Raw genomic sequence first — 20844 nt, 5'->3', positions numbered from 1 at the left:
CTGTCTTTACACCAGGTGGCAGGAAACCTCTTACACACAGTCTGCGACACACAGTGAGCAAGGCATCAGGCCTGAAGTTAGTTTAAAGTTGGACATCTTTGATCTGATCTTCCAAATGTAGAAGAAAATCACAGAGGAATCAAATAGCATATTCAGCTGATTGATTGATTTACTTAAGAAATTAAATTTGTGGCATTTGATAAGGTTTTAAGAATTTAAAAATAGCTTCCCGGTGCAAAGTCTGTGTTCATCTTGTGTTTTGTCATTGTCTATTAGTCTATATTTGTCTGGTTTATTGGCAGACAGTTAAACAGCAATAGTCAATATTATGGAAAAATCGAATTGCTAGGCAGTCTTGCATGTATGATGAGGGCAAAGATGGTGCAATCCATATCATTTAATTTCTTTTTTTCTAAACTACTTACGTTCCCTATCGAGCTGAACCACAATGATGACACCACCGCGTGCATTCACAACATTAAATATCGATATCAGGCGGATTGGCCTGTTATTAATCTTTTTATCCACAGGGTTTGTGGAAACGAAAACAAAATCTCCTTAAATCTTTGTCGTTAATGTGGAGTAGGTCGGCTGTATTCTGTCCTCACGTGGGAGGAGGGGCAGTTATGAGAGGACAGCACATCTCACCCACCGTCACTCAGCTGGCAGGTCAACCGGATCGATCCTGTTGCCGTGAGCTCCAGCCTCATCGTTACACATTGATTTTTTTTTATTCGTTTTTTTTTTTTTTTTACCGCGGCCAACAGCTGCGTCAAGTCACACTGAACCACACCGGAAATGATACGACTTTCCAACCAAAATTAATGTTGCACAGCCGCTCGACGCACGGCGAGGCTGACGTTCAACGAGGGAGCACTTTATTTTGAAAGTTTGAACCAAAAGTTGTGTTTTTTCATTCATGTTTGTTTGACATAAATGCGGCGCAGGTCTGTTCGGGACGTTTTGAGAGTACAACGCGCTCCCACTCAAGAGAAGTTTGCGGAGAAGTGTAACTGAGTTGAAGTTTACTCGGATGTTTTTTTTTTTTAATTATATTTCTCTCTGCACGCTTTATTTTGTATTACATGTTACCTCAACAAGTCTGCTGCTGTCAAACTTTCGTTGGCATGGATTTGTTGCACCGACGACGGGCAACTGAAACCTTTTAGGAATAAGCGACAAGACGGAACATTGCAATCACTTTTTTTTAACAAGTTGTCAATAACTTTTATTTTTGAGCTAAAGACATGCAGAAGTTCAACTCCACCGGTACCCACGGCACCACGCTGCCCCGGGACGCGGAGCTCCAGCTGCGGTTAGCTGACGCCGGAGGGGCCGGGGACGGAATGGAGAACGGCGGTGGGAAGCATTTCCTCTCCCAGTCCGAGGAGGAGAGCTCGTTTTGGACCAAGAGGAAGATGCTTGTCGGTTTGGATGTAATATGCCTTTTTGTCGGTAAGATTATGTGTATTCACGTCTTTTAATTGAATAGTTCTAATCGGAGGTGACTGCAGTTTAATATAAATGCACTGAAGACCACTTCATCACTTGCCATTTTAAAGTTGTGCATGCACAATGACTATCTTTTAAAAAGGTACCAACACACTTCTGTCATCGTAGTCTGTTGATTGCACGCATGTGTCAACACGAGATCGTATCTAGTCTTTGGAGGTTACAAGGAGGTTACGCGGAGTTGGCTTTCTGGAGGGGAAACACATCGCATGGGGATTTGTAAAAGTTAAACGAAGCCACAAAAGCATTTTTTCCAGAGAGTCAAATGGAAACCGTTCAAACGGGCTGAAAAGTTTCAGCTCGGGCGGGTGGATGGGAGGGGGCTCAGCTGGCAGCAGCAGAGTTGTCCCGGGAATTCATCTGTTCCCATGGTAACTCATAAAGTTCCCGGGAGAAGAACGTGGGAATTGGGATAAAAACATGCTCGTGTTCCCGTGCCGAAAAAGACCTTTGTTCACTGGGCTCGTTCGCCTCGCTAACCACACATTATTTACGGTGCTTATGGAAGACTTTACAGGCAGGCTTATAATTACATTAAATTAACCAGCAGTTTTCAGGCAACTTCAGTAACAACACGTGGACACCAACTACTGGCATAACCATAATAAAGGAGTGGTCAAAATGAGTTTCTCTGTAATAACATTTGACTATGGAATCCACTTGACAAAGGATTTGAAAATGTTGTCATGTAGTAATCAATCATTTTACTATTAACTGTCTATTTATAAAATGGTGAAACTAAAGACTATTTTCTATCACAATTTGATTATTTATTTTCATATTGTGTCTAACTAGAAGACCTAAAACCCAAAGGTTGTTTAACTTAAAATGGAGGAAAACAAGGTTGCAAATGTTTACTATTTTCACTTTATAAAATGGAAACAAGATCCAGGTGAGCAAACATTATCAAATTAGTCATAATCAGCAATTTGGAGAAAAATGGACAGATATAATATCAGAGGCCTCTTTTGTGATACGATTTGGTCAAATTGTATCATGGTTTGAATCCATATAGAGCAGGATAATATTCATTATGTTAGTTAGGATTACCACAATTGTATGGGTTTGGACTTGATATAATCACTATTGCACATTCCCTCATCGCGCCCTCAGAGTTAATACATTACTGAGAGAGATATTTAACTTCTCGTTGGCAGAAAAAGTCTCAGAAATGTGCCAAGACAAGAATTATTCACAGTACCGTGCTCATACGTGCATAAAGTTGAAGTTAAATGTTAAACATGCAGGCAGCATATTCTTGGTGGACAGTAGTTTGTTCATGTTGTGCTTTGCAGAACTGATTCATGTGTTTATAGTTCAAAGTACAGCGTTGCATCTTCTTAGAGGAGATTTTCACGTGGAACATCAATCTGGCAAAAATCTAGTGACTGAAGTCAGAGAATTGTATTGGAGAAAGAGGAAGAATATACCTCTCATAAATAGTCTGACAGAATGGGAATACTCCATTGGAATACCAGTACCTCAGAACTGTACTGGACTCTTTCAGAGGTCAAAGTTAAAAGCCAGACTATCCTCCTCGTGGGGAAAGCCTGCCTGAGGTACCTGCTGTACCTGTCTGTGCTGCTCGCTGAAGCGTGAGTTTGTATAACTTCAGCGGTTCCATGTTGTCATCTCACATGACTCTGATAGGGAAGGGATCTCCAGTGTATGTCGTGTGAGTGGTTCTTCGGACCGTTAGTAAATACAAGAGAGACGGAACCCGTCCAGGCAGACTGACAGGTCTCAGCCTCGTTGGCAGTTAAAGCCAGGAAGCACGGCAGCAGGCAAAACTACAGCGCAGGCAGTCAGTTTCATTGTTGTTTTTAACCCCTGCAGGTATGCTATTAGATGTTCACTCGGCACTCTTCTCAGCAGCTTTGTCTTGTGTTTAGGAAGTGGCTATAGCGACCCGGCATCAGTCGGCACCGCAGAGGAAATGATCTCTCTCAGTTCTCCTCTTGAGACGCACGCTGAGCACGCCACTTGCTTTCTCACAAATCTGCGTGCCCTGACTCCTCTGATCCCCTCTGACTAGATTACAACACTGAGACTGAGTCACTGAGTCTCAAGCTGGTCACAGCTGAGAGGATTTAGAGAGTCAGTTGGTCTTGTGACTGAAGTTAAAGGAGTTCACCTTCTAGCTGTGGATGGAACAACCTCAAAAGTTCTGGCTTGATTTGATTGGTTGATACGTTTCCATTTTCATTAAATGCTTTTCAACATTATAAAAGCATATGGTGTAATGAAAAAGGAGTTATCACCTCGGATCAGTAGCTGGAACACTTCCTGTTAATCATCACATCTGGTGAATTGTTCACTACACTGTCTGTACTGACAGGAGAGCATAATATGTAATGATATAGAGCAGTATAATGTAATAATGCACCCGTTCTTGTTACTGGGAGATCTAATGAGATATGAGATTACTTACAGATGTCTGGCTGCATCCTGCCTGTCTCAGCTCTGTTCACCATCATGTCAGTTATCTATTGAAGCCTGACCTTGACTCATCTGTGAGCATTCAGCAGTAAATGCCATCACAGAGGAGATGAATTGAGCCCTTTATTGAGCTAAACGTGCTTATCTCTGACTAAGCCACTTTCCCCTTAAACATGCCATCATCCCATTCCCTCAGACAGTTGGACCCGCCGGCATTATTCATCCTGTTAAAGGGGCTCATTCACTACTGTAACTGTGGAATTTTACCCTGAAGCATCCTCATTATGTTATCAGCTGAAGAGGGAATCCAGTGGTCTGAGGTTTTCACAGCCTCTCCATGTGTTCCAGTATTATTTTCACATGTAAAGTGACGGCACAAAGTTAGTACAGCGTCTCATTATGAATAAACTCTAATCTGCCTCCTGTGGAATGCTGGGATATTGAGGACGCTAACTGAGGCTTTGACTCAGGTTACCTTGTCTAACATTGTTGTTCTCCAGCGTTGTTCACGGCGCCTGTCTGACTCATACATGATGGATGCTGCACAGAGATGGATCGTTCTGGTTCAGCTCAATGTCGGTATCTTCCACGCCAGCTGTAGAATGCAAGTGTTTGCTTGTGTGTCCTATTGTGTGCAGGCATTCCTGGTGGGACTGACAGGGTTTGACAGGGACAGACCTGACAGAATCTGCACTCTGTGGCTGGATCTAAGATCTAGCGTCCAGCCACCCAGAGGTCAGGAGGTGTCAGGTATTTGTCATATCTGGAGAGCATGCAGGAACAGGCCTCCCAGCCTGCACTGCTGTTTCCCTCCTACACAGGTGGTCTTTGCTCTGTCACCACCCCAATAAAGCCAGTTATTGCCTCTCTTAAGAGTAATTGGTAACTGATTGGAAGTGGCACTTGAAAACCCACCATTAGCTTATACGGCTTAGTGGCTGTGCCATTATGGCTGCCACTAGGCTCGACCTTCTTGTGGAGGTTAATTGTGAAATTGTTTCACATTGATATGCACAAGACGTAAGGCTGTGTTAGAATAGTAAGAGAAAAAAAAAGATTCACACTGTTGATAAACTGCGTAGATGCATCTATTCAAAACAATAAAGGGATTTCATTCAGTAGTAAAAACAGAACTAGCTTTTGGATGATATAAAAAGTGAAAACTGGAATCAGATAGTCACTGTTAAGTGTGTGTTTTTGTTCAAGACGTGAAGCAGCATGCCAGCAAGAGAAGGACGGTATCTACCTAAGTGATCAGAAATCTGAATAGGCTCCCTCTTTTCAGCTTATCTTTTTTTTTCTTCATTTTTCTTTTGCCTGCTCCTCTTCTCTTCTTTTCAAACTCTATTTTGAGACTGAAGGTGTTCCAGCAATGTACCGAGGTGTGTGTTTTACGTCTGCATGTGTGTTTTTGGGCGGGCGGCGGGATAATGATTCCTGGTTCTGTTTTTTTGGCAGAGAAAGCTGTCAAGTGAGTGAGACAACAAGAGGCCAGCACGTCACAGCATGTCAGTGTGTATAGGGCCAGGAATATTAAATTGTCTCCTGTGTGTGTATTTATATGTGTGTGCGTGCTTACGAGTAGAAGCGCGGGTGTGGGCGTTTGTGTCTATGCGTCATCGTGGCTGTTATAACGTGGACACCCTACTACAGCTGCCATGTGCGTGCTGTTTGTTGACAAATTTGCCGGTCCTGTTTTGCTGAGCGTTTTAGGCCCTGATCAAACACGCTCTGAAGTTGTGGAACACACTCTGTGACGGACAGATGGAGAGCCATTAAAAATGGCTCATTCAAATCATTAGTCATTGGAAGAAGTACTTTCTCTCTTTCTGTCTCTCGTTCTCTCTCTCTCGTTAGTGTACAAACGCATCTCTTCCCTATTTGACAGCACTGCAGAGGTCCAGGAATCCATTAGCTGCACGCTTCCTGAGACAGACTATATGGGCACGTGTACTTTGCTGTCAATACGTCTTCCTTCACCCATTAGCTCACCAGAGCCAGGTCAGGCCTTAGAAATGTCTCAGTTGCCTGAAGGCTCAGGGGCAAGTAAGAGCCCGAATGTGCGAACAGCCCCGGGGTGGGAGAGTGGAGTGAGAGGTTAGAAGGGGTTGGAGAGCTACAGTAGGGGTCAGAGGTTAGACCCAGGGGCGCCTGAGGGATCTTTTCCACAGCTGTCTGTTTATGTCCTATCGTGAGGAAGTAGCAGTGAGAAGGATTGACGGTTCAGACAGCAAATAGCTCCAAATGTGCTTTTAACGAGGCAGCTGCAATCTTCTCCTCGATGACGGTTGCATAAGTGCTCAGGGTGGTCCATAGGTATTAGCTGTAATGAGTGAACAAAGATGTGTATAGTGCTCTTATCCTCAGTTCTCATTAGCTAGTATGGATTTTTTTTCTGTAGAGGCTTCCCATCGAAGCATCTAGCTGGATCTGAATGCAGCCTGTTGCCTTGCCTTTGCGTCTTTTTTTCTTCTGTCCCCCTATAAGGAGACAGCCCCCTCCCCCCTTGGCGCCAGGGCATTGTTACCCATCATCAACATTTTTATCATTGTGTCGCATTTCACCTGCTGGAGCCTTCCTTCATCCTCCCAAGCTTCCCTCTGAAGTTGTTCCAACTGCATGTTCCCCCAAAACCAAAATACGCTGACAAAACAGCCCCCAACTCTCAGCATACATACATACATAACTACCACAATCAGGCTGCACCGTGCCAAATACCTCCCCTGCAGTCTCGACCACAACCCTGTGTCGTTCTCACATTGCAGAGACTGCCAGCCCTCATCTTTCTGCGCGCACCCGAAACCTTTTACACCGCAAAACCCACCAGAGAGCTTCTTTAAGGCTTCCCAGGTAAATACCAGAGTGGCGGGTCCTTTATGTTCCTGCTGAATCAGACAGGCAGGCAGACAGCCCACTTCAGACCTCACCACTCTTGCCCTGAACTCCAGAGCCGGGCTCCAGGAAGCAGGTCAGTGAAGTGTGGAGAGAACAGAAGCAGCTGTGGGAAGCATGTCTCCACTGGCCAGCTGTAACAGTAACAGTAAGAGGGGCATGCTGCATCTCTCCTGCTGCACTGCTGGATGGTGTAGCAACACAAAGGCAGTTGGAAGAGACGTTTATTTTAGTTTACGCACACATTTCTTTTTTGACTTTGCACATCAAATGTGCCACGATCAATGAAGCGGCGGGTATCTACTTAAAGAGGCTGTACGGAGTCCAGCAGCAGGAGATGCTGATGATAGCAGATGGTTCACAAAGATCCAAGACTGTCGTGGCTCCTCAGCGCCTCTTTATTCTTCACTGATTACTCCTCTGATCTTTGTGCTGCCATCAGGGCAGACAAAACAGACCAGTCTCTCAGAACAATCCGGCTAATTACCTAAAAAAGGAATGTGTGGGTGCAGGGGGCCAGGTGTTATTATGAATCCCACTGCTTTTCTTCACCAGACACGCCCTGTGAAGCATTCAGGCTCCCAGGATTGGCCAGGCGTCCATGCTATCTCCTGTCCAATGGGTTATCCTGGCCCTAACTACTCAAGGTCAATGCCTAACCTCAGTCGATCGTCTCTGCCTTGACCAGCGACGGGTCTTGCCATGAAATGCAGTGGGATTCATAATTACACTCACCCTTATCCCACCTCTCCTTCCTGGATTGGCCACCACGGATGAACAGGAATAACAACCTCCTAGATGATACGCGAACAACACTTTAATTAAGCGTGTGGCGGTTTATGGCTGCCAATCATAATCACAGCCTTGTTGCAGATGACTTCACCCCCTGTTCAAGTGTTACCTGCCTGACAATACAACAATATGTGTGCGTGTGTCTCCCTTTGTTCTTTTGTGTGCTTGAGCCTGTGTGATGGTGCATACAGTCTCTCTACTCAGACTGCCTCTTCAAACAAAGACGTTTTTTAATATAAATATCAGGTGCCCTTAAAGTACCTGACTCAAACAGAACAGTAATTAGATGAAAGAACAGATCAAGGCGGGCTCGTGTGGAGACAGCCTTGATCTGTTGAAGTCATTATTGCACAAATAATTATACAAGCCCACCCGGCCCAACTGGAGACTGCTATTTGTGAGCATGTTAGGAAGGCCGTCCTGCTGCTTCTTGTAACTGTCGTTACCAGGGATGATCATGCTCGCAAAGATTCAAACTACGTCACTTCAGGGTTCAGTTCAACAGCTTACTATTTTTTTGCAACGTTGACTTGTAGGTAAACAAGCAGCTTAACATTTAGCTTGGAAACACTGGCACATGCAAACTGTTGAGAGGCCCAGCGAGGGTGGACCGCCCCCGAAGGGTGCTGTAGCAAGCTGGGCCGCGGCCCAGGCTCAGCCTAGTTCTAAAACTGCAGGCCAAATGGACCTGTGTTAACAGGTTGTTCACTAATTGTTTGTCCTCCAGTTCTATCAAAGGGCAAATAGAACGAGGCCTGCACAGTCAAACATTATTGGATTTGATGAAGCGAATGATCATTACTGTGGCTTAGATAAAGCTTCAGGCTGAGTGTCATGCTAATCTATGAGGACTCACAGGCTGTTTGTCTGACAGCAGCAGCATCCCCAACTCATTTAGGTCTGTGATAATAAGCCTGATTGCCTCAATGCATTTAGGATTGTTTGGCTCTTGCTTGGTTGATTAGTTCTTTTTTCTTGGTGCTGGTGGGTTTTATGGTGGTTTGTTTGGTTGTGGCTGTCGGTTGGGGTTGTTTGCATCCCAGTGTGGTTTTTATGTGTGTGTGTTGTGGATATTCTGCTGGTTGACGTGGGGTCGTGTTTACAGAGCGGGTCCCAGCAGATCCCAGATCTCTGACCTTCACATTCCAGAACCACCACTAATCGCGTTCGTCTGCTGTTCTCTGTGGAGAAACCCTTGCCGCATCTCCATCTCTCCAGTTTTCTCTCACCCAGCATTACCGCCCTCACCCCTGTTTGTCAGTGGCCATGCCATTTACCCTAGTTTAGTTTGACACTGTATTGATCAGCAGATGTTAAGCAACATGTCTGTAAAGCATGTGGATGCTAATACTAATTTGCAGTCTGTCTTTAATAACCTTCTCCATAGTTTTTCCCCCTTCTATTTCTTGTATTTGGTTGTTGTTGTTCTCCTCTCACAGTGAGCTCATTCTGGGCTGTGGTCATAGATGTGTAAATTAGAACCAGAAGAGTTTCTCAGAGTGAGGCACATATCCCCTCGGCTCTCATTCCTCCTCTTCTCCTCCCTCCCTCTTTCTCTTCTTTCCCCCTTCTTTCTTTCTGTCCCTTTTGACTATTTGAAAGCATTCCTGCGTTGAGTGTCAGGCCCAGCGAGCAGCACATTTTGGCCTGGCTGTGTGAGCCGACCCACTCCTCCGCCTCCTTTTGGGTCCCCTCGCAGGCCTTCCTGGCCTGGCTCTCTTCTGAGCATGTCTTGACCAGGTGCTAAGGTTTGCTCACAGCTGCCTGACATATGATGTGAGGGTCTCTGGGGTGTTTTCACTTCTTGTTGTGAAAACTGTTAATGTAGTTGTAAAGAATAGACGTCGACTGTGACACGGGAGCTGCGATTGTGCAGATACTGAATAGCTTTGCACGTGGTTTCGATCATCGTTGCTTTGTGTTTTATATATTGTACAGCACTGACAATTTGTGACACAACTCTTGTGGATTGGATTTATTTTATTGAGAAGCTTTGCAAATATCTTTGCAACAGTGGAGTGATCTTTGGTTCACGGACATTAAATTCTGAGTCTGTCCGTGGACTTCATGCAATAAAGGGAAAACAACACAAGCCATCAGCTCTGGCAGGTCTGAGCCCATACAATAGGCTGCACTTTAGGGATCTCTATGTTCCTACTGTAACCGCAGCGTGTGTGGTCTTTAATGGAGAATCATTTCCTCTCCGTCAATGCAGCAAAATATTGATTATTGAGAGAGGACTTTTCATATTGAGGAATCAGATGAGGACACAGAGAGAACCTGTTAATGGGTGGTATGAAAGCAATGTTTGCCACTAAATTGATCTTGTTACACCCAAAGCAGTTAATTTATGGCAGAATAAATGTCAAATGCTGTAAGTGGAACATTTGAGCACACAGAGAACACCCCACACTATGATCCAAAAACAAACTTCATGAGAAAAGGTTGCATGTGAAAAACTGGCTTCTAACGCCCTGTCAGCCCTTCATTAATAGTTGCATTGTCTACTTTTTGGCCCAACAAACACTGGAAAAAAAAACTTCTTGACTCATCAGCTCACCTGCATAAAATGCATCTCTCTTTATCTCCATATGAAGAGATGTGACCTGTTTTCTTTCATGAGTTCACAGAGCGTCTCCGCCTTCAGCTGATATGGTCCGTACTTTGTTCCTCACTTTTTTCTCGACTGCGCGCCGCCTCGTACTCTTTGGTCTTCCTCTTCCCTTTTCCTTTGGGCGCCCAGGTGTCCCATCATCTTTCACGTGAAAGACTCCCCTTCCACACTCAGCAGCTTCACGTCGGCTTTTTCCAGGAGCTCTTTAGTACTGGCATGGTCTTTCCATTTAATTCGTAGGATTCTACTGCTTTGTTGTTCATTTTCCATTTCTCACACCCACATAGCAAGTCATGACACCACAAGCGTTGTATACAGCCTCAGCTTTGTTCTTATTGAGACGCTGTTGTGGCTCCAGGTCTTCTTTAGTCTGACGAATGCACGTCTGACTTTTGAGAGTCTGTTCTTCAGGTCATTCCACTCTTTCACACTGTGTCAATTCTTTAACTTCTTATTTTACATCAATCCATATAATGAGAACTACCATCAGTAAATGTAAGCTCACATCACCCAATCAATGGTCAGTATGTCATTACTGTTATTAAGTTTTACTTTGAATGTTGAAATCACAATGATACACTGATTACAAAACATACAGATTATTTGGTAATTTTGCTTCATCACGCTCACACACACAGAGTATAAACACACACATGCACAACAGGAATCTTGTCACAAGCCAGCAAACTGTCGACTGTGTGTTGGGTGGTTTTGTCAGCAACATATTTAAAATGTAATCTGTGTTATATTATACCCAAATGGAACAAAAAAATCCATACCCACTCAATCTGAACCAGACATAAACCAGACCACATCTCTGCAGGTCTCCACCAAGGTATGATACACGCAGATAAAAGGATCATAGATTAGGAGATGTTAGGACAGTTTATGTAGGTGGCAGAAAGAAACCAGGAAACCATCTCTTAGGACATTCATTTTACTAAATAGACCAGAGAAAAACCTCCCCAAAGTATTTATCTAATACTCCAACGATCTTAGCTAATAATAATAATGCATAACAAACACTACTAACTATGGTGGCAACACAGTATCCACATTCAACATTGTAAGATTCTTACAATATAATATTTGACTATGAAATGAAGAGCAGAGCAGGGTTATTTCAATGGATTGCATCAGGTGATGTCCTCAATAAACTCATAGTAATAAGTCGATGGTTTGACAAGATTCAATTGACATTTGTTAGGAAGGCAGAAATTCTGACCATAAAACACCAAAGCTTCAAAAGAAAAGATGAATACCGTATCGTACATCTCTCTGTCTAAAAAAACAGATGGTACCTGTATGTCTATGAGTGTTAAATGAGGTACATTGATATAATTTATGTAGGTGTGTGTGAGGAGACGCCTGTCGATGTGGCAACTGTCTGAGATGAATGAGTGATCGGGGTCAGATGAGAGGTGTTTCCTATCTCTCTCTCTCTCTGTTGGCGTCAAAGCCTCTGCTATCTGCCTGCAACGTGTTTCCCTCCCTCACTTTCTGATTGAGGCCCCTCTTGAATTATATGTACGTGAGCTCGCTTGTATCAGTGTTTTGTCTTTCTGCTAGGGCAGCTTGACTTCAGAAGTCACTGACATACAGTATAACATTCTTAATAAGCACTAAGAGTTGCCTCCTCGTGTGTTTTTTTTCGCAGATAGGCTCACACCTATAGATTATTTCCTCGTTAACCCTTTATCAGTTCAGTGAGGCTGAATGAGTGGTGTGACTCTATGGTTATGATAGCAAACAAGCTGAATAATAAAACTGAAACAAAGTCTATGTGGACAAATCTTCAACTGGGTGTAGTAGGTCAGGGGTTAGTGCCTTGCTTTTTGTGAGCCAATAATTGTGCTTCCTGACTTGTTTTCAAGGCCATTCTTTGTGTTTGAGTCTGTATTTGTGTGCAGTTCCTTCTGCTTGATTTTGAGTGTGTATCCTGTGCACTACACAGTCACGTAGTCTGAGAGATTCCCTGGCAGGAACATTGCTTTTGGCCTGGGTGCGTTCCAGCCAACCAGCAGGCCTGAGATGACAGGAAGAGGCACAGAGGTTAATGATTAGTCCCATGTTCTCTCTGCATTCCACGGGGTGACGAGGGGACATGGGATACATACGGCACAGAGAAACTGAGCAGGCTCTCACAGGGCTATCATAACACAGAATAAAAGATGTGCAGCTACGTAGTCTCCAGTTTCTGGGGATACGAACCCCTCGAATTCCCTTTTTGTCATCATTAAAACGTTGCAACACGTTTACTCAGTGAACCTTCCCCATTAGGCTGTGGGTTTTGTTTGCTGAAAGCATGTCAGACCATGACCCGCTTTCACCTGAAACCGAGTTCTTTTAATTAGTGACCAGCCAGGAAACGTAGCCAGCATATTTGTAGGACAATTGTTAATGTCAGATTAAATGGATTGAACTAACAGGTCACTGCTTTCCAAAAGAAACAAACAGACATGGTTATACAAAAAAAAAAAAACTTAGCTGGTCCTACAGTGCGTTTATTGTCCTCTTTCAGCACACTGAAATCTCCCTCTCACCTTCTTCCTCCTTCCTCAATTCCTAAATTCTCCACCTTCATGCCCATCTCCTCGTCTGTATGTCTGTCTGTCTGTCTGTCTCTGCCATCTCTCCTTCTCCCTGCTCCTCTGATGGAAGCAGCTATTTGAGGAATGCTTCAACCCCTGGGAATCTGGAAATCCTGTCACCAGATGACTGATGTGCTTTAAAGCTGCTCCCCTGATGCTCTTTTGAGACCACCTTTATGTCGGCCAACTGTACCAGCTATCGCCGTGATCATTGCAGCACAGACCACATGCACAAAGGCATTCATCTTTTGTTTTTTTGTCTTCCTGCCCTTTCTCTCCCACATCTCATCAGCCTCCATCCCATTCTTTGCGTGTGAGTTGAAGGCAGTGACTCCGTACCAGCGAGGCTTCTTCTGTGGAGACGCCAGCATCACCTATCCCTACAAGCCGAGAGAGGCCATCCCTGATGTCCTGCTCATCGCTGGTGGTATAGCCATCACTGGTCTAACGGTAAGACAGTGATAGCTGTTCAGTACTGATGCAGTGAGTTTAAGACTAAAACTAAAATACTGTTCCAGTATTTGTGCAGCTCTACTATTTGACTTATGTTAACCAGATTCTCTTGTTTTATTTCCTTCTCAGATCGCTCTGGGCGAATGCTACCGGGTGCGTTACCGAGGTGTTCACTCGCGGGCTTTTGTCCGAAACTGCTATGTGTCGTGTCTCTACAAGGAGCTGGGAAGCTTCATGTTTGGTTGCTGTGTGGGTCAGTCCCTCACCAATATGGCCAAGCTAAGTGTGGGGCGCCTGCGACCAAACTTCCTGGATGTCTGTAAGATCACCTATGCGTCCATCAACTGCACTCTGGGCAGCTACGTGCCCAAGGTCTCCTGCCAGCAGCCTAATGAAAAGATGGTGGAGGAAGCAAGGTGTGTGTGCGCATGTTTACACTCTGGACTGATTTGGTTTGTTGACTAAGGGTGTGGTATATATTAGCTTGAGTTGAGTCATGTAGTTAATGTGTACCCTTTTTTTGATCTTTCTCTTTCAGGAAGTCTTTTTTTTCCGGCCATGCTTCCTTTGCAATGTACACCATGCTCTACTTGGCAGTAAGTCACATCGTCTTTTAAATGCACGCACACACACAATACACATCTGGAAAATCTTCCCATTCACCTGAGCTTGTGTTGTGTAATTACAATAATAGTACTGTGTTTACTATGTTGAGGGAATATTACAACTGTGTTTCATTTCACTTACGAGAGACAACACCAATCCCTAGAGGCCAAGAACGCTGCGTGCAACTATTACCTAGATAAGCTAATTACCCATGCACAAACACATGTGCTGTTAAATATATTCACACTTCCTGATCGTGAGGCAGGAGATCTTTGAGAGCAGCAATTCTCCAAAGGCATCCTGCTCCAAGCTGAAAGAGCTGGTGAGACAGAGAGACAGAGAGGAGGGGAGAGAGGGGGGGAGTTAGAGAATGAGGGAGAATGTTTTTCCACGGGGAACATGAATAGATGAAGAGGCTGCGCAGACAGAGAAGGCCTTGTTGTGTTTCTCATTTAGAGGAGGGGGGTGGAGGGCTGAATATGCCTGCTGAGAGATCGACAGGCTTCTTTCAGCAAGAGACACCCTCTCAAACCCCCCTCCATCTCTTTATCTTTCTCTTTCACTCATACTGCACTGCCCAGTAGTCATGGGTGCACTGTGGGAGCGAAACGACAGTTAGATGGAGACAAAAGCACATTATTAACCATAAAATGTCCACATTCCTCATGTATTCCCCCTCATTACCACATAACTTATCGTTTGACGGAAATATTGTGTTGCGCATAGCAAAAATGTATTAAATGAACTGAGGATGTTGCTCAAAGAGGAACAAAATAAGATCACAACCTCTCCTATTTGCATTTGTGTACTATAGAAGTCCAAATGAAAAGCAGCTCCTCTCCAATCAGAAAGAGACAAACAAGGATGAGTAAGGGGAGACTGAATAAGAGGAATGAAAGGGTAAAGCAATGAAGTGGTGTGAGAAAAAAATCAAGGGCCTCAGTGTCCATTAGCCCCGTTCCTCCTGTTCCTCTGTACATCTTACTCTGTTGTTTCAACACACAACACACACACACACACACACACACACACACACACACACACACACACACACACACACACACACACACACATTGCAGGCACAAACACACAGCCTTGCATGCAAGTTTGCTGCTAGCAGACTGTAGATAACCTGGAGAGATTGTGTCAGACCTGTGGTTACATGCCACCCGGACCGTGGCCAGCTGCTAGTGTTTAAGGCAGGAACAGTGTGACACCTGCTCTCATTTGGGGTATGAGAGGGAGAGAGGGACCCGGTTAGAGTCGACCTCACCGCAGGAATGTAGGCCACATGCTCCCCAGTGGTTGACGGGTCCAGACAGACCTCCAGCTCCTCATAAAGCGAGCCCTGCATCTGCAGCGAGCTCGCCCCGTGACCCCATTTCTACAGACACAAACATTCATTCTGTACAGGCAGGAGATGAGGATGAACAAAAGGAGGAAATGGGCTTTAGATAGCGTTAATGGACCCGTGCCAAGCTTCTCTTTTCCCTCTGGGAAGCAGACTGAGTGGATGTCCATGTTTCACTTTAAGGTCTCTCTTTGCTTTAATTATTAGGCGTAATCAGTTTATGCATTATCCCACAAGCACCCACATGCTTGTATTCACTTTTTTTGCAGTAATTATCAAGTCAGCAGCAACATAATAACAGCATTTGTCCCACTTTGCAGTTCTACCTGCAGGCGCGTTTGTCGTGGCGAGGAGCTAGGCTGCTGCGCCCACTAATACAGTTCCTCTTAGTGATGATCGCCATCTACACCGGCCTGAGCCGCATCTCCGACTACCGCCACCACCCCACTGACGTCCTCACAGGCTTCATCCAAGGAGGCCTCACTGCATACTGGGTGGTATGTCAAAATTCCGCTGCTTTCTAAATAGTCTTCTCTAACAGTTATCTCTGTCTTAGTTTCTGTCTGCTCTCTGTTGACTGAGTTAGCTTAAACAATAGGCTCTCTCCCTCATTTTCCTCACTCTGATCTCTCGTGCTGTTTATAAACAGGGAATGATTGACAGCGTGTGTGGTCTGTGTATATTTCCTGACATGTTTTGTGTCTGTGCCTGCAGGCCTTCTACATCTCCTCCATGTTTAAGCCCTGCGCCCGTCCAGACCTGTCCCCCACAAGCATGTCCCTGGAGAGTCCACTGTCCAGCCAGCAAACCGTCTGTTAGCAGGCACATGCAATCATTCCAGGAGAAGGAAGATAAGAGAAGACGGACTACAGAGTCAGAGAGGGAGTCAGATAGCACAGGTGAGGAGCAGAGAGAAGGGTTCTAGGAATGGGAATCATTCTCAGAGAAGGATATGATTAAGGAGTACAATCTAACACATTGCCTGCTCTTTTGGGGCATACTGACACACATACATTCACACAGTAATCTAATGTTCACACACTCACACATGTGAAATACAAGAAGCACATTTGACTGTTAGTCAAACCCGTCCAGTGAAAAGAACTGCATAGTTATATTACAGATATTTTTTTATATATATATATGAGAAAAAGAAATAAAAAAAAGTCTATTTTTCAAGATGATTTTTAGAAGCTGCTAATGTTGATAGTTTGGGATGCTGGTGATGGAGGCATTTGGTCAGTGCAGTTAGTGAGCTTCAAAGCAGAACTGGTGACTTCTGGGACAGAGTGAGGAGAAAACGCCAGCCTCCTCTTCGTTTTTGATCTCGTGTTCACCTTGGAAAACATCCGCCAGCAGCTGTGAACTGAGACCATTCGTCCTCAGATGTAAAGGCAGCTCTGTACCAAGTGATATATGGAAAAAGCACTGGCTTCAACTTGGAACCATCTGTACCTTCTGTTGTGCCACTGCTGTCAGACTGCCCTCCATCGCTACAACGATAATCTGAACGTAAGCAAAGAAGAAAAAAAAAAACAGTATTTGAGCTGTAATACAATGTTATCTTTCTTTTTGTGTAACCAAAGTAGTGATGGTTAGGACTCTGACCGAATAACTTCCCTTCCTCACCACTACCATCTTTCTGTACTAACCACTTTGACTGTGTCTTAGAGGTGGAGGTTTGACTGAATTTTGTAACCTTTGACCTTTGCCCCCGGACTTCAATCTCTGAGCTGCACCTTGATTTATGCCACTCTGACAGGAGGGCCGACGTGGCGGCCCTCCTGTGCATTTTTATTAATAGCACTTGAACGTACATAATGGAACCTTCTCATTATAATCAATATTATATATTTTATCACAAGTTTGAATAATCAGTGTTTATTTTTGTTCATCTAAGACTCATACACTATGTTTGTTTTTGCTACTTTTTAATTATAATTATTCAAATTGAATGTAAATAGCCATGTCATTTTATAAACCATACAGAATTTCAAAAGTATTAGTTCCAGTTTTGGACAGTTTTTACATGTTTATTAAGTGTTTGTATTTACGTTTGTGTCAATCAGGTACGGAGAGTTACTATTGTATCTGTTGTAACTACTAGACTGAGCCACAGATATTATCAGAAAGCTATATTTTATGTGTTGCCCGTTATTGGTATTTGTTTGTTTTGTCTGTGAATGCCAGAAAGGCAGAAATAACCACTGTACTCAAAAAAACCAAACCAATAAACTGAATGTTGAATGTTCTAACTTCTTCAGTCCTCCATTATTTTGTATTATATTCATCTCGGTTGTCTCTGGCTACTCACATGCAGCAGAGTTGGTAAAGTAAACCATTTAGCTATTTGTAAGTCAGTCAGCATCCAGCTATTACCAGACTCTGTGAGGAGGTTATAGGAACTCTGGGCTGAAACAAAACATAAACACTGCAATGATAAGTGATTTAACCTCTTGTTTTGTTTGGAGGCTTTCATTCCTGTGCTCTCCTCGTTTCTTTAAGTGCCTCTCTCTCTCTCTCTCTCTTTCTTTCTCTCTCTTTCTCTCTCTCTCCTACTTTGCCTCCTGCTCAGTCCTTTTTGAGTGCAGTGGAGCATAATGGGCTGTTTCAGGGGGTCATGCTACCATGGAGATACTAAGCCAGATACAGGTTGGGGTGTCTGAGGCGTTTTCTTTCAATTCTTTTTTCTCTCTCCCTGATCCACTTCTAGGGGGAGACAGAATGAAAAGCAGCCCAGATCAGATCAGACCGAGAGAGAGAGAGAGAGAGAGAGAGAGAGGTTGAGAGAGAGAGGTTGGGGAGCAGCTTCCGTAATGGGGTTGTGCATAACGCTGAGGTAAAGGGGATAGACAAGCAGGTAAACTGGTCCAGTAATGAAGGGAAGCATGGAGCAGTTTGCTAAACAGATGGGGCGGTACTTATGAGAGAGTGAGGGTGATGGGCGTGGGGCGTCAGGGTGGGGAGGAATGTGATCGTGGTTTTATTGTTTCATAATAGAGTAACTAAGGAGACGAAATTCATTTCTGAGCAACATATAGTTTATGCCCGTGCTTGTGTGACAGGTTCTTGTCTCTCCGTGTCTCCCGGTCTCCTTGTTATTGTCTCGTGTTTAGGTGCGTGTGACTGAGCTGAGCGAGCGGCAGGCTGCTCCCCTGAGCTGAGCTTACACACCCTGTCAAACATGACATCTCGTTTACACTGTGACTGGCGTCCTCCTCGCTAACCCTTTGGCCCTAATAGCAATGAATGGGGGTCGACAAGCAGAGGCACATTCTGTATGTTCAGATTACTGAGGTCCAGGCAGAAGGGCGTCAGTATTTACACTGCTGTGACTGTGCACACAGTAGGAACAGTAGCCGCACACTGTGGTCATTTAGAATGGGGGGGGGGTTTGACTCTTATCTTAACAGGTGAAAGCCATTACTATCCACACTCTTCACTGTGAAAAAGAGCTAAACCCACGTTTGCGTTCGTCCTCATACTGAACTTTTAGGAATTCCTTGATAAGATTGTGCTTTTTGTGGGATTGGGCAGGTGCAAAAAAAGCAGGGCGGATGTTGGGGAGTGCTGATCCAAATCAACACATCGGATAAGTGTGCGGCGGATGGCACGTAGCTCACCTGCGTATCCTTTCACGTCTGTTGAAAGGACCCTTGTGTCACGTGTTTTTTGTCACATTGATAACATCATCGAGGCATGTGCCAGCTCAGACAAATTCCATTTGCGAACCTCTTCTGTTTGAAGTGATGAAACAGTCCTTTAGATGCAGATGTAAAACACACTTCTTTCTACAGTCCTCGCAAAATTCAACCTGTCTTTGTTTGCTACCAAGTAAAAGCTGCTTTAGGCTGTGAATTGATTCAACTGCGAAGAGGAAAAGAAATGTCGCTGCAAATTCATTTTTGTCAAGTAAGAGCTTTTAGCTGTGGGACTCCAAAGCATTACAGATGTAGTCTCTGGAACTCTGCTGGCCTCTTATCCAGCTGTGGTCCAATTCTTAATAGAATTAAAAAGGATTAATGGGCTCTTTAGTATGCTCAAGTTCAGGCTTGCTCCCCCAGCCTGAACTGCTATGCATATTTCTAAATCTCCTATAGTAATTACTCAGTGGATACACTGACTCCAGCCATTAGGACTGCAAGTGCGCACATTGTTTCCTGATAGGAGTCTGTGAAAGGCATTAGTTTGCATGTTCCCGTTAGATAAATGTTCTTGCTTCCCCTGTCTTCTCTCTCTATTCTCCAGGGATTAGGATGTTTTAATAAACCACACTGGCTCATTGAATAAGGTCAACCCCAAAACCGACGCACAAAGAGCTGAACTACAGGTGGACAGCAGGGCCACAATCATTGCAAAATGGTAATTGTTTCTGCAGGTATGTGATGCTTGTGTATTTCATCACATACACAACAAAAAAATACATACGTAGTTTATCAGTCCAGCACATATGTTATGTCCAGATAAGATAGTACATATACTATCTGATGAGGACAGTTTCATTGTCCTATCTGATGACGATAGCATCACTTAGAGATTACAAGCAGTTATGTACTCCACCACACATACCGTTCTGGTCAGCTGAGGCTGCGTATTATTTTTTGAAGTATAAATATTTTAGATATATGAATTACAAATAAATTGTAGAAGGTGACAGAATGAGAGACTCACATTTGAGTGATGAAAGGACTCTGTGGAAGAGTTACTCTCAAGATGAATACGAGTAGCATCAACTTATAGAGCACCCACTTTTCAAAGAAACTCATTTCCTGTCAGCATTTTAAACAGAACAGTCATACTTTTTATGTCTGCTCAGGGCTGAACATTTCTTTGGGAGACTTATTATATTCTGTTGAAAAGCAATCATGCCTCTCACTGAAGGTCTTTTTTTACTCACCTCGCATGGCCAGTCATGACAAACAGCCAATTGGGCAGAAAATGTCCCACTATTTACCATCTTAGAGGTCATATTCTTGTCTTTGCAAGGATGAGGTGTGAGAAATACAATACAATGGGAAAGGTTACCTGATAAGACCTGGCGCCACCATGTGTGGAGTGTTTATTTAAGTGTTGAATGATTTAGGGTAGGGTGACCTTATACCTGCAGTTTCTCTTTGTTGAGCATGAGGTGTTCTAGACCAGTGTTCCGACTCTTCCTCAGCTCTCTGTCACTTGTAAAACAACTTAGAAGTAAATACATTTTCAGATTCAGGGTAAAAACTGACTGATTTGATCCAGAATCATAACAAGCCAGTTAGACTTTGACATACCATTCATCAATAAAACAAGCTTATCTACCAGAACCTAGACAAGACACGTTGTCAATAGAGATACCAAACCACTTTGTTTATATTGTGCAGGATGAGAGATGTCTAGTGTGTGTTTGTGTTCATGTTTATTCCATAACCTGCAGGCTGCTGAAGGCAGACTGGAATGCAAAAAGAAGATCATGGGAATAAAAACAATAGTTGGGACCTGTTAGTTGTCAGTGACAACTGCAGTGGAGAGGTGGGAGGACGATCTCGGGCTCCAAGGTCAACAAGCTAAGCCTCCCGCAACACACACGTTTACGTTTAGTGGTAATGTAATAGTGA

The 20844-nt window shown here is 44.0% G+C and overlaps 1 protein-coding gene across 1 annotated transcript; it reads left to right on the top strand.

Annotated features, from left to right (window-relative positions):
* Window positions 1–1247: 1247 nt before the first annotated feature.
* On the top strand, window positions 1248–17501 carry ppap2d (phosphatidic acid phosphatase type 2D; the record flags this gene model as incomplete). Its single annotated transcript, XM_079233842.1, has 6 exons — window positions 1248–1455; window positions 13133–13290; window positions 13423–13709; window positions 13832–13889; window positions 15571–15747; window positions 15965–17501. 6 exons carry the CDS (start codon window positions 1248–1250, stop codon window positions 16067–16069), a joined length of 993 nt encoding a protein of 330 aa, XP_079089968.1. The 3' UTR covers window positions 16070–17501.
* Between the last annotated feature and the right edge of the window lie 3343 nt (window positions 17502–20844).

Source organism: Taurulus bubalis, assembly GCF_910589615.1.
Source record: "Taurulus bubalis genome assembly, chromosome: 17".
In the NCBI taxonomy this organism is placed as follows: Eukaryota; Metazoa; Chordata; class Actinopteri; order Perciformes; family Cottidae; genus Taurulus; species Taurulus bubalis.
Note: the sequence above shows the minus strand (reverse complement) of the source record. Positions and strands in the feature narration are given on the sequence as shown.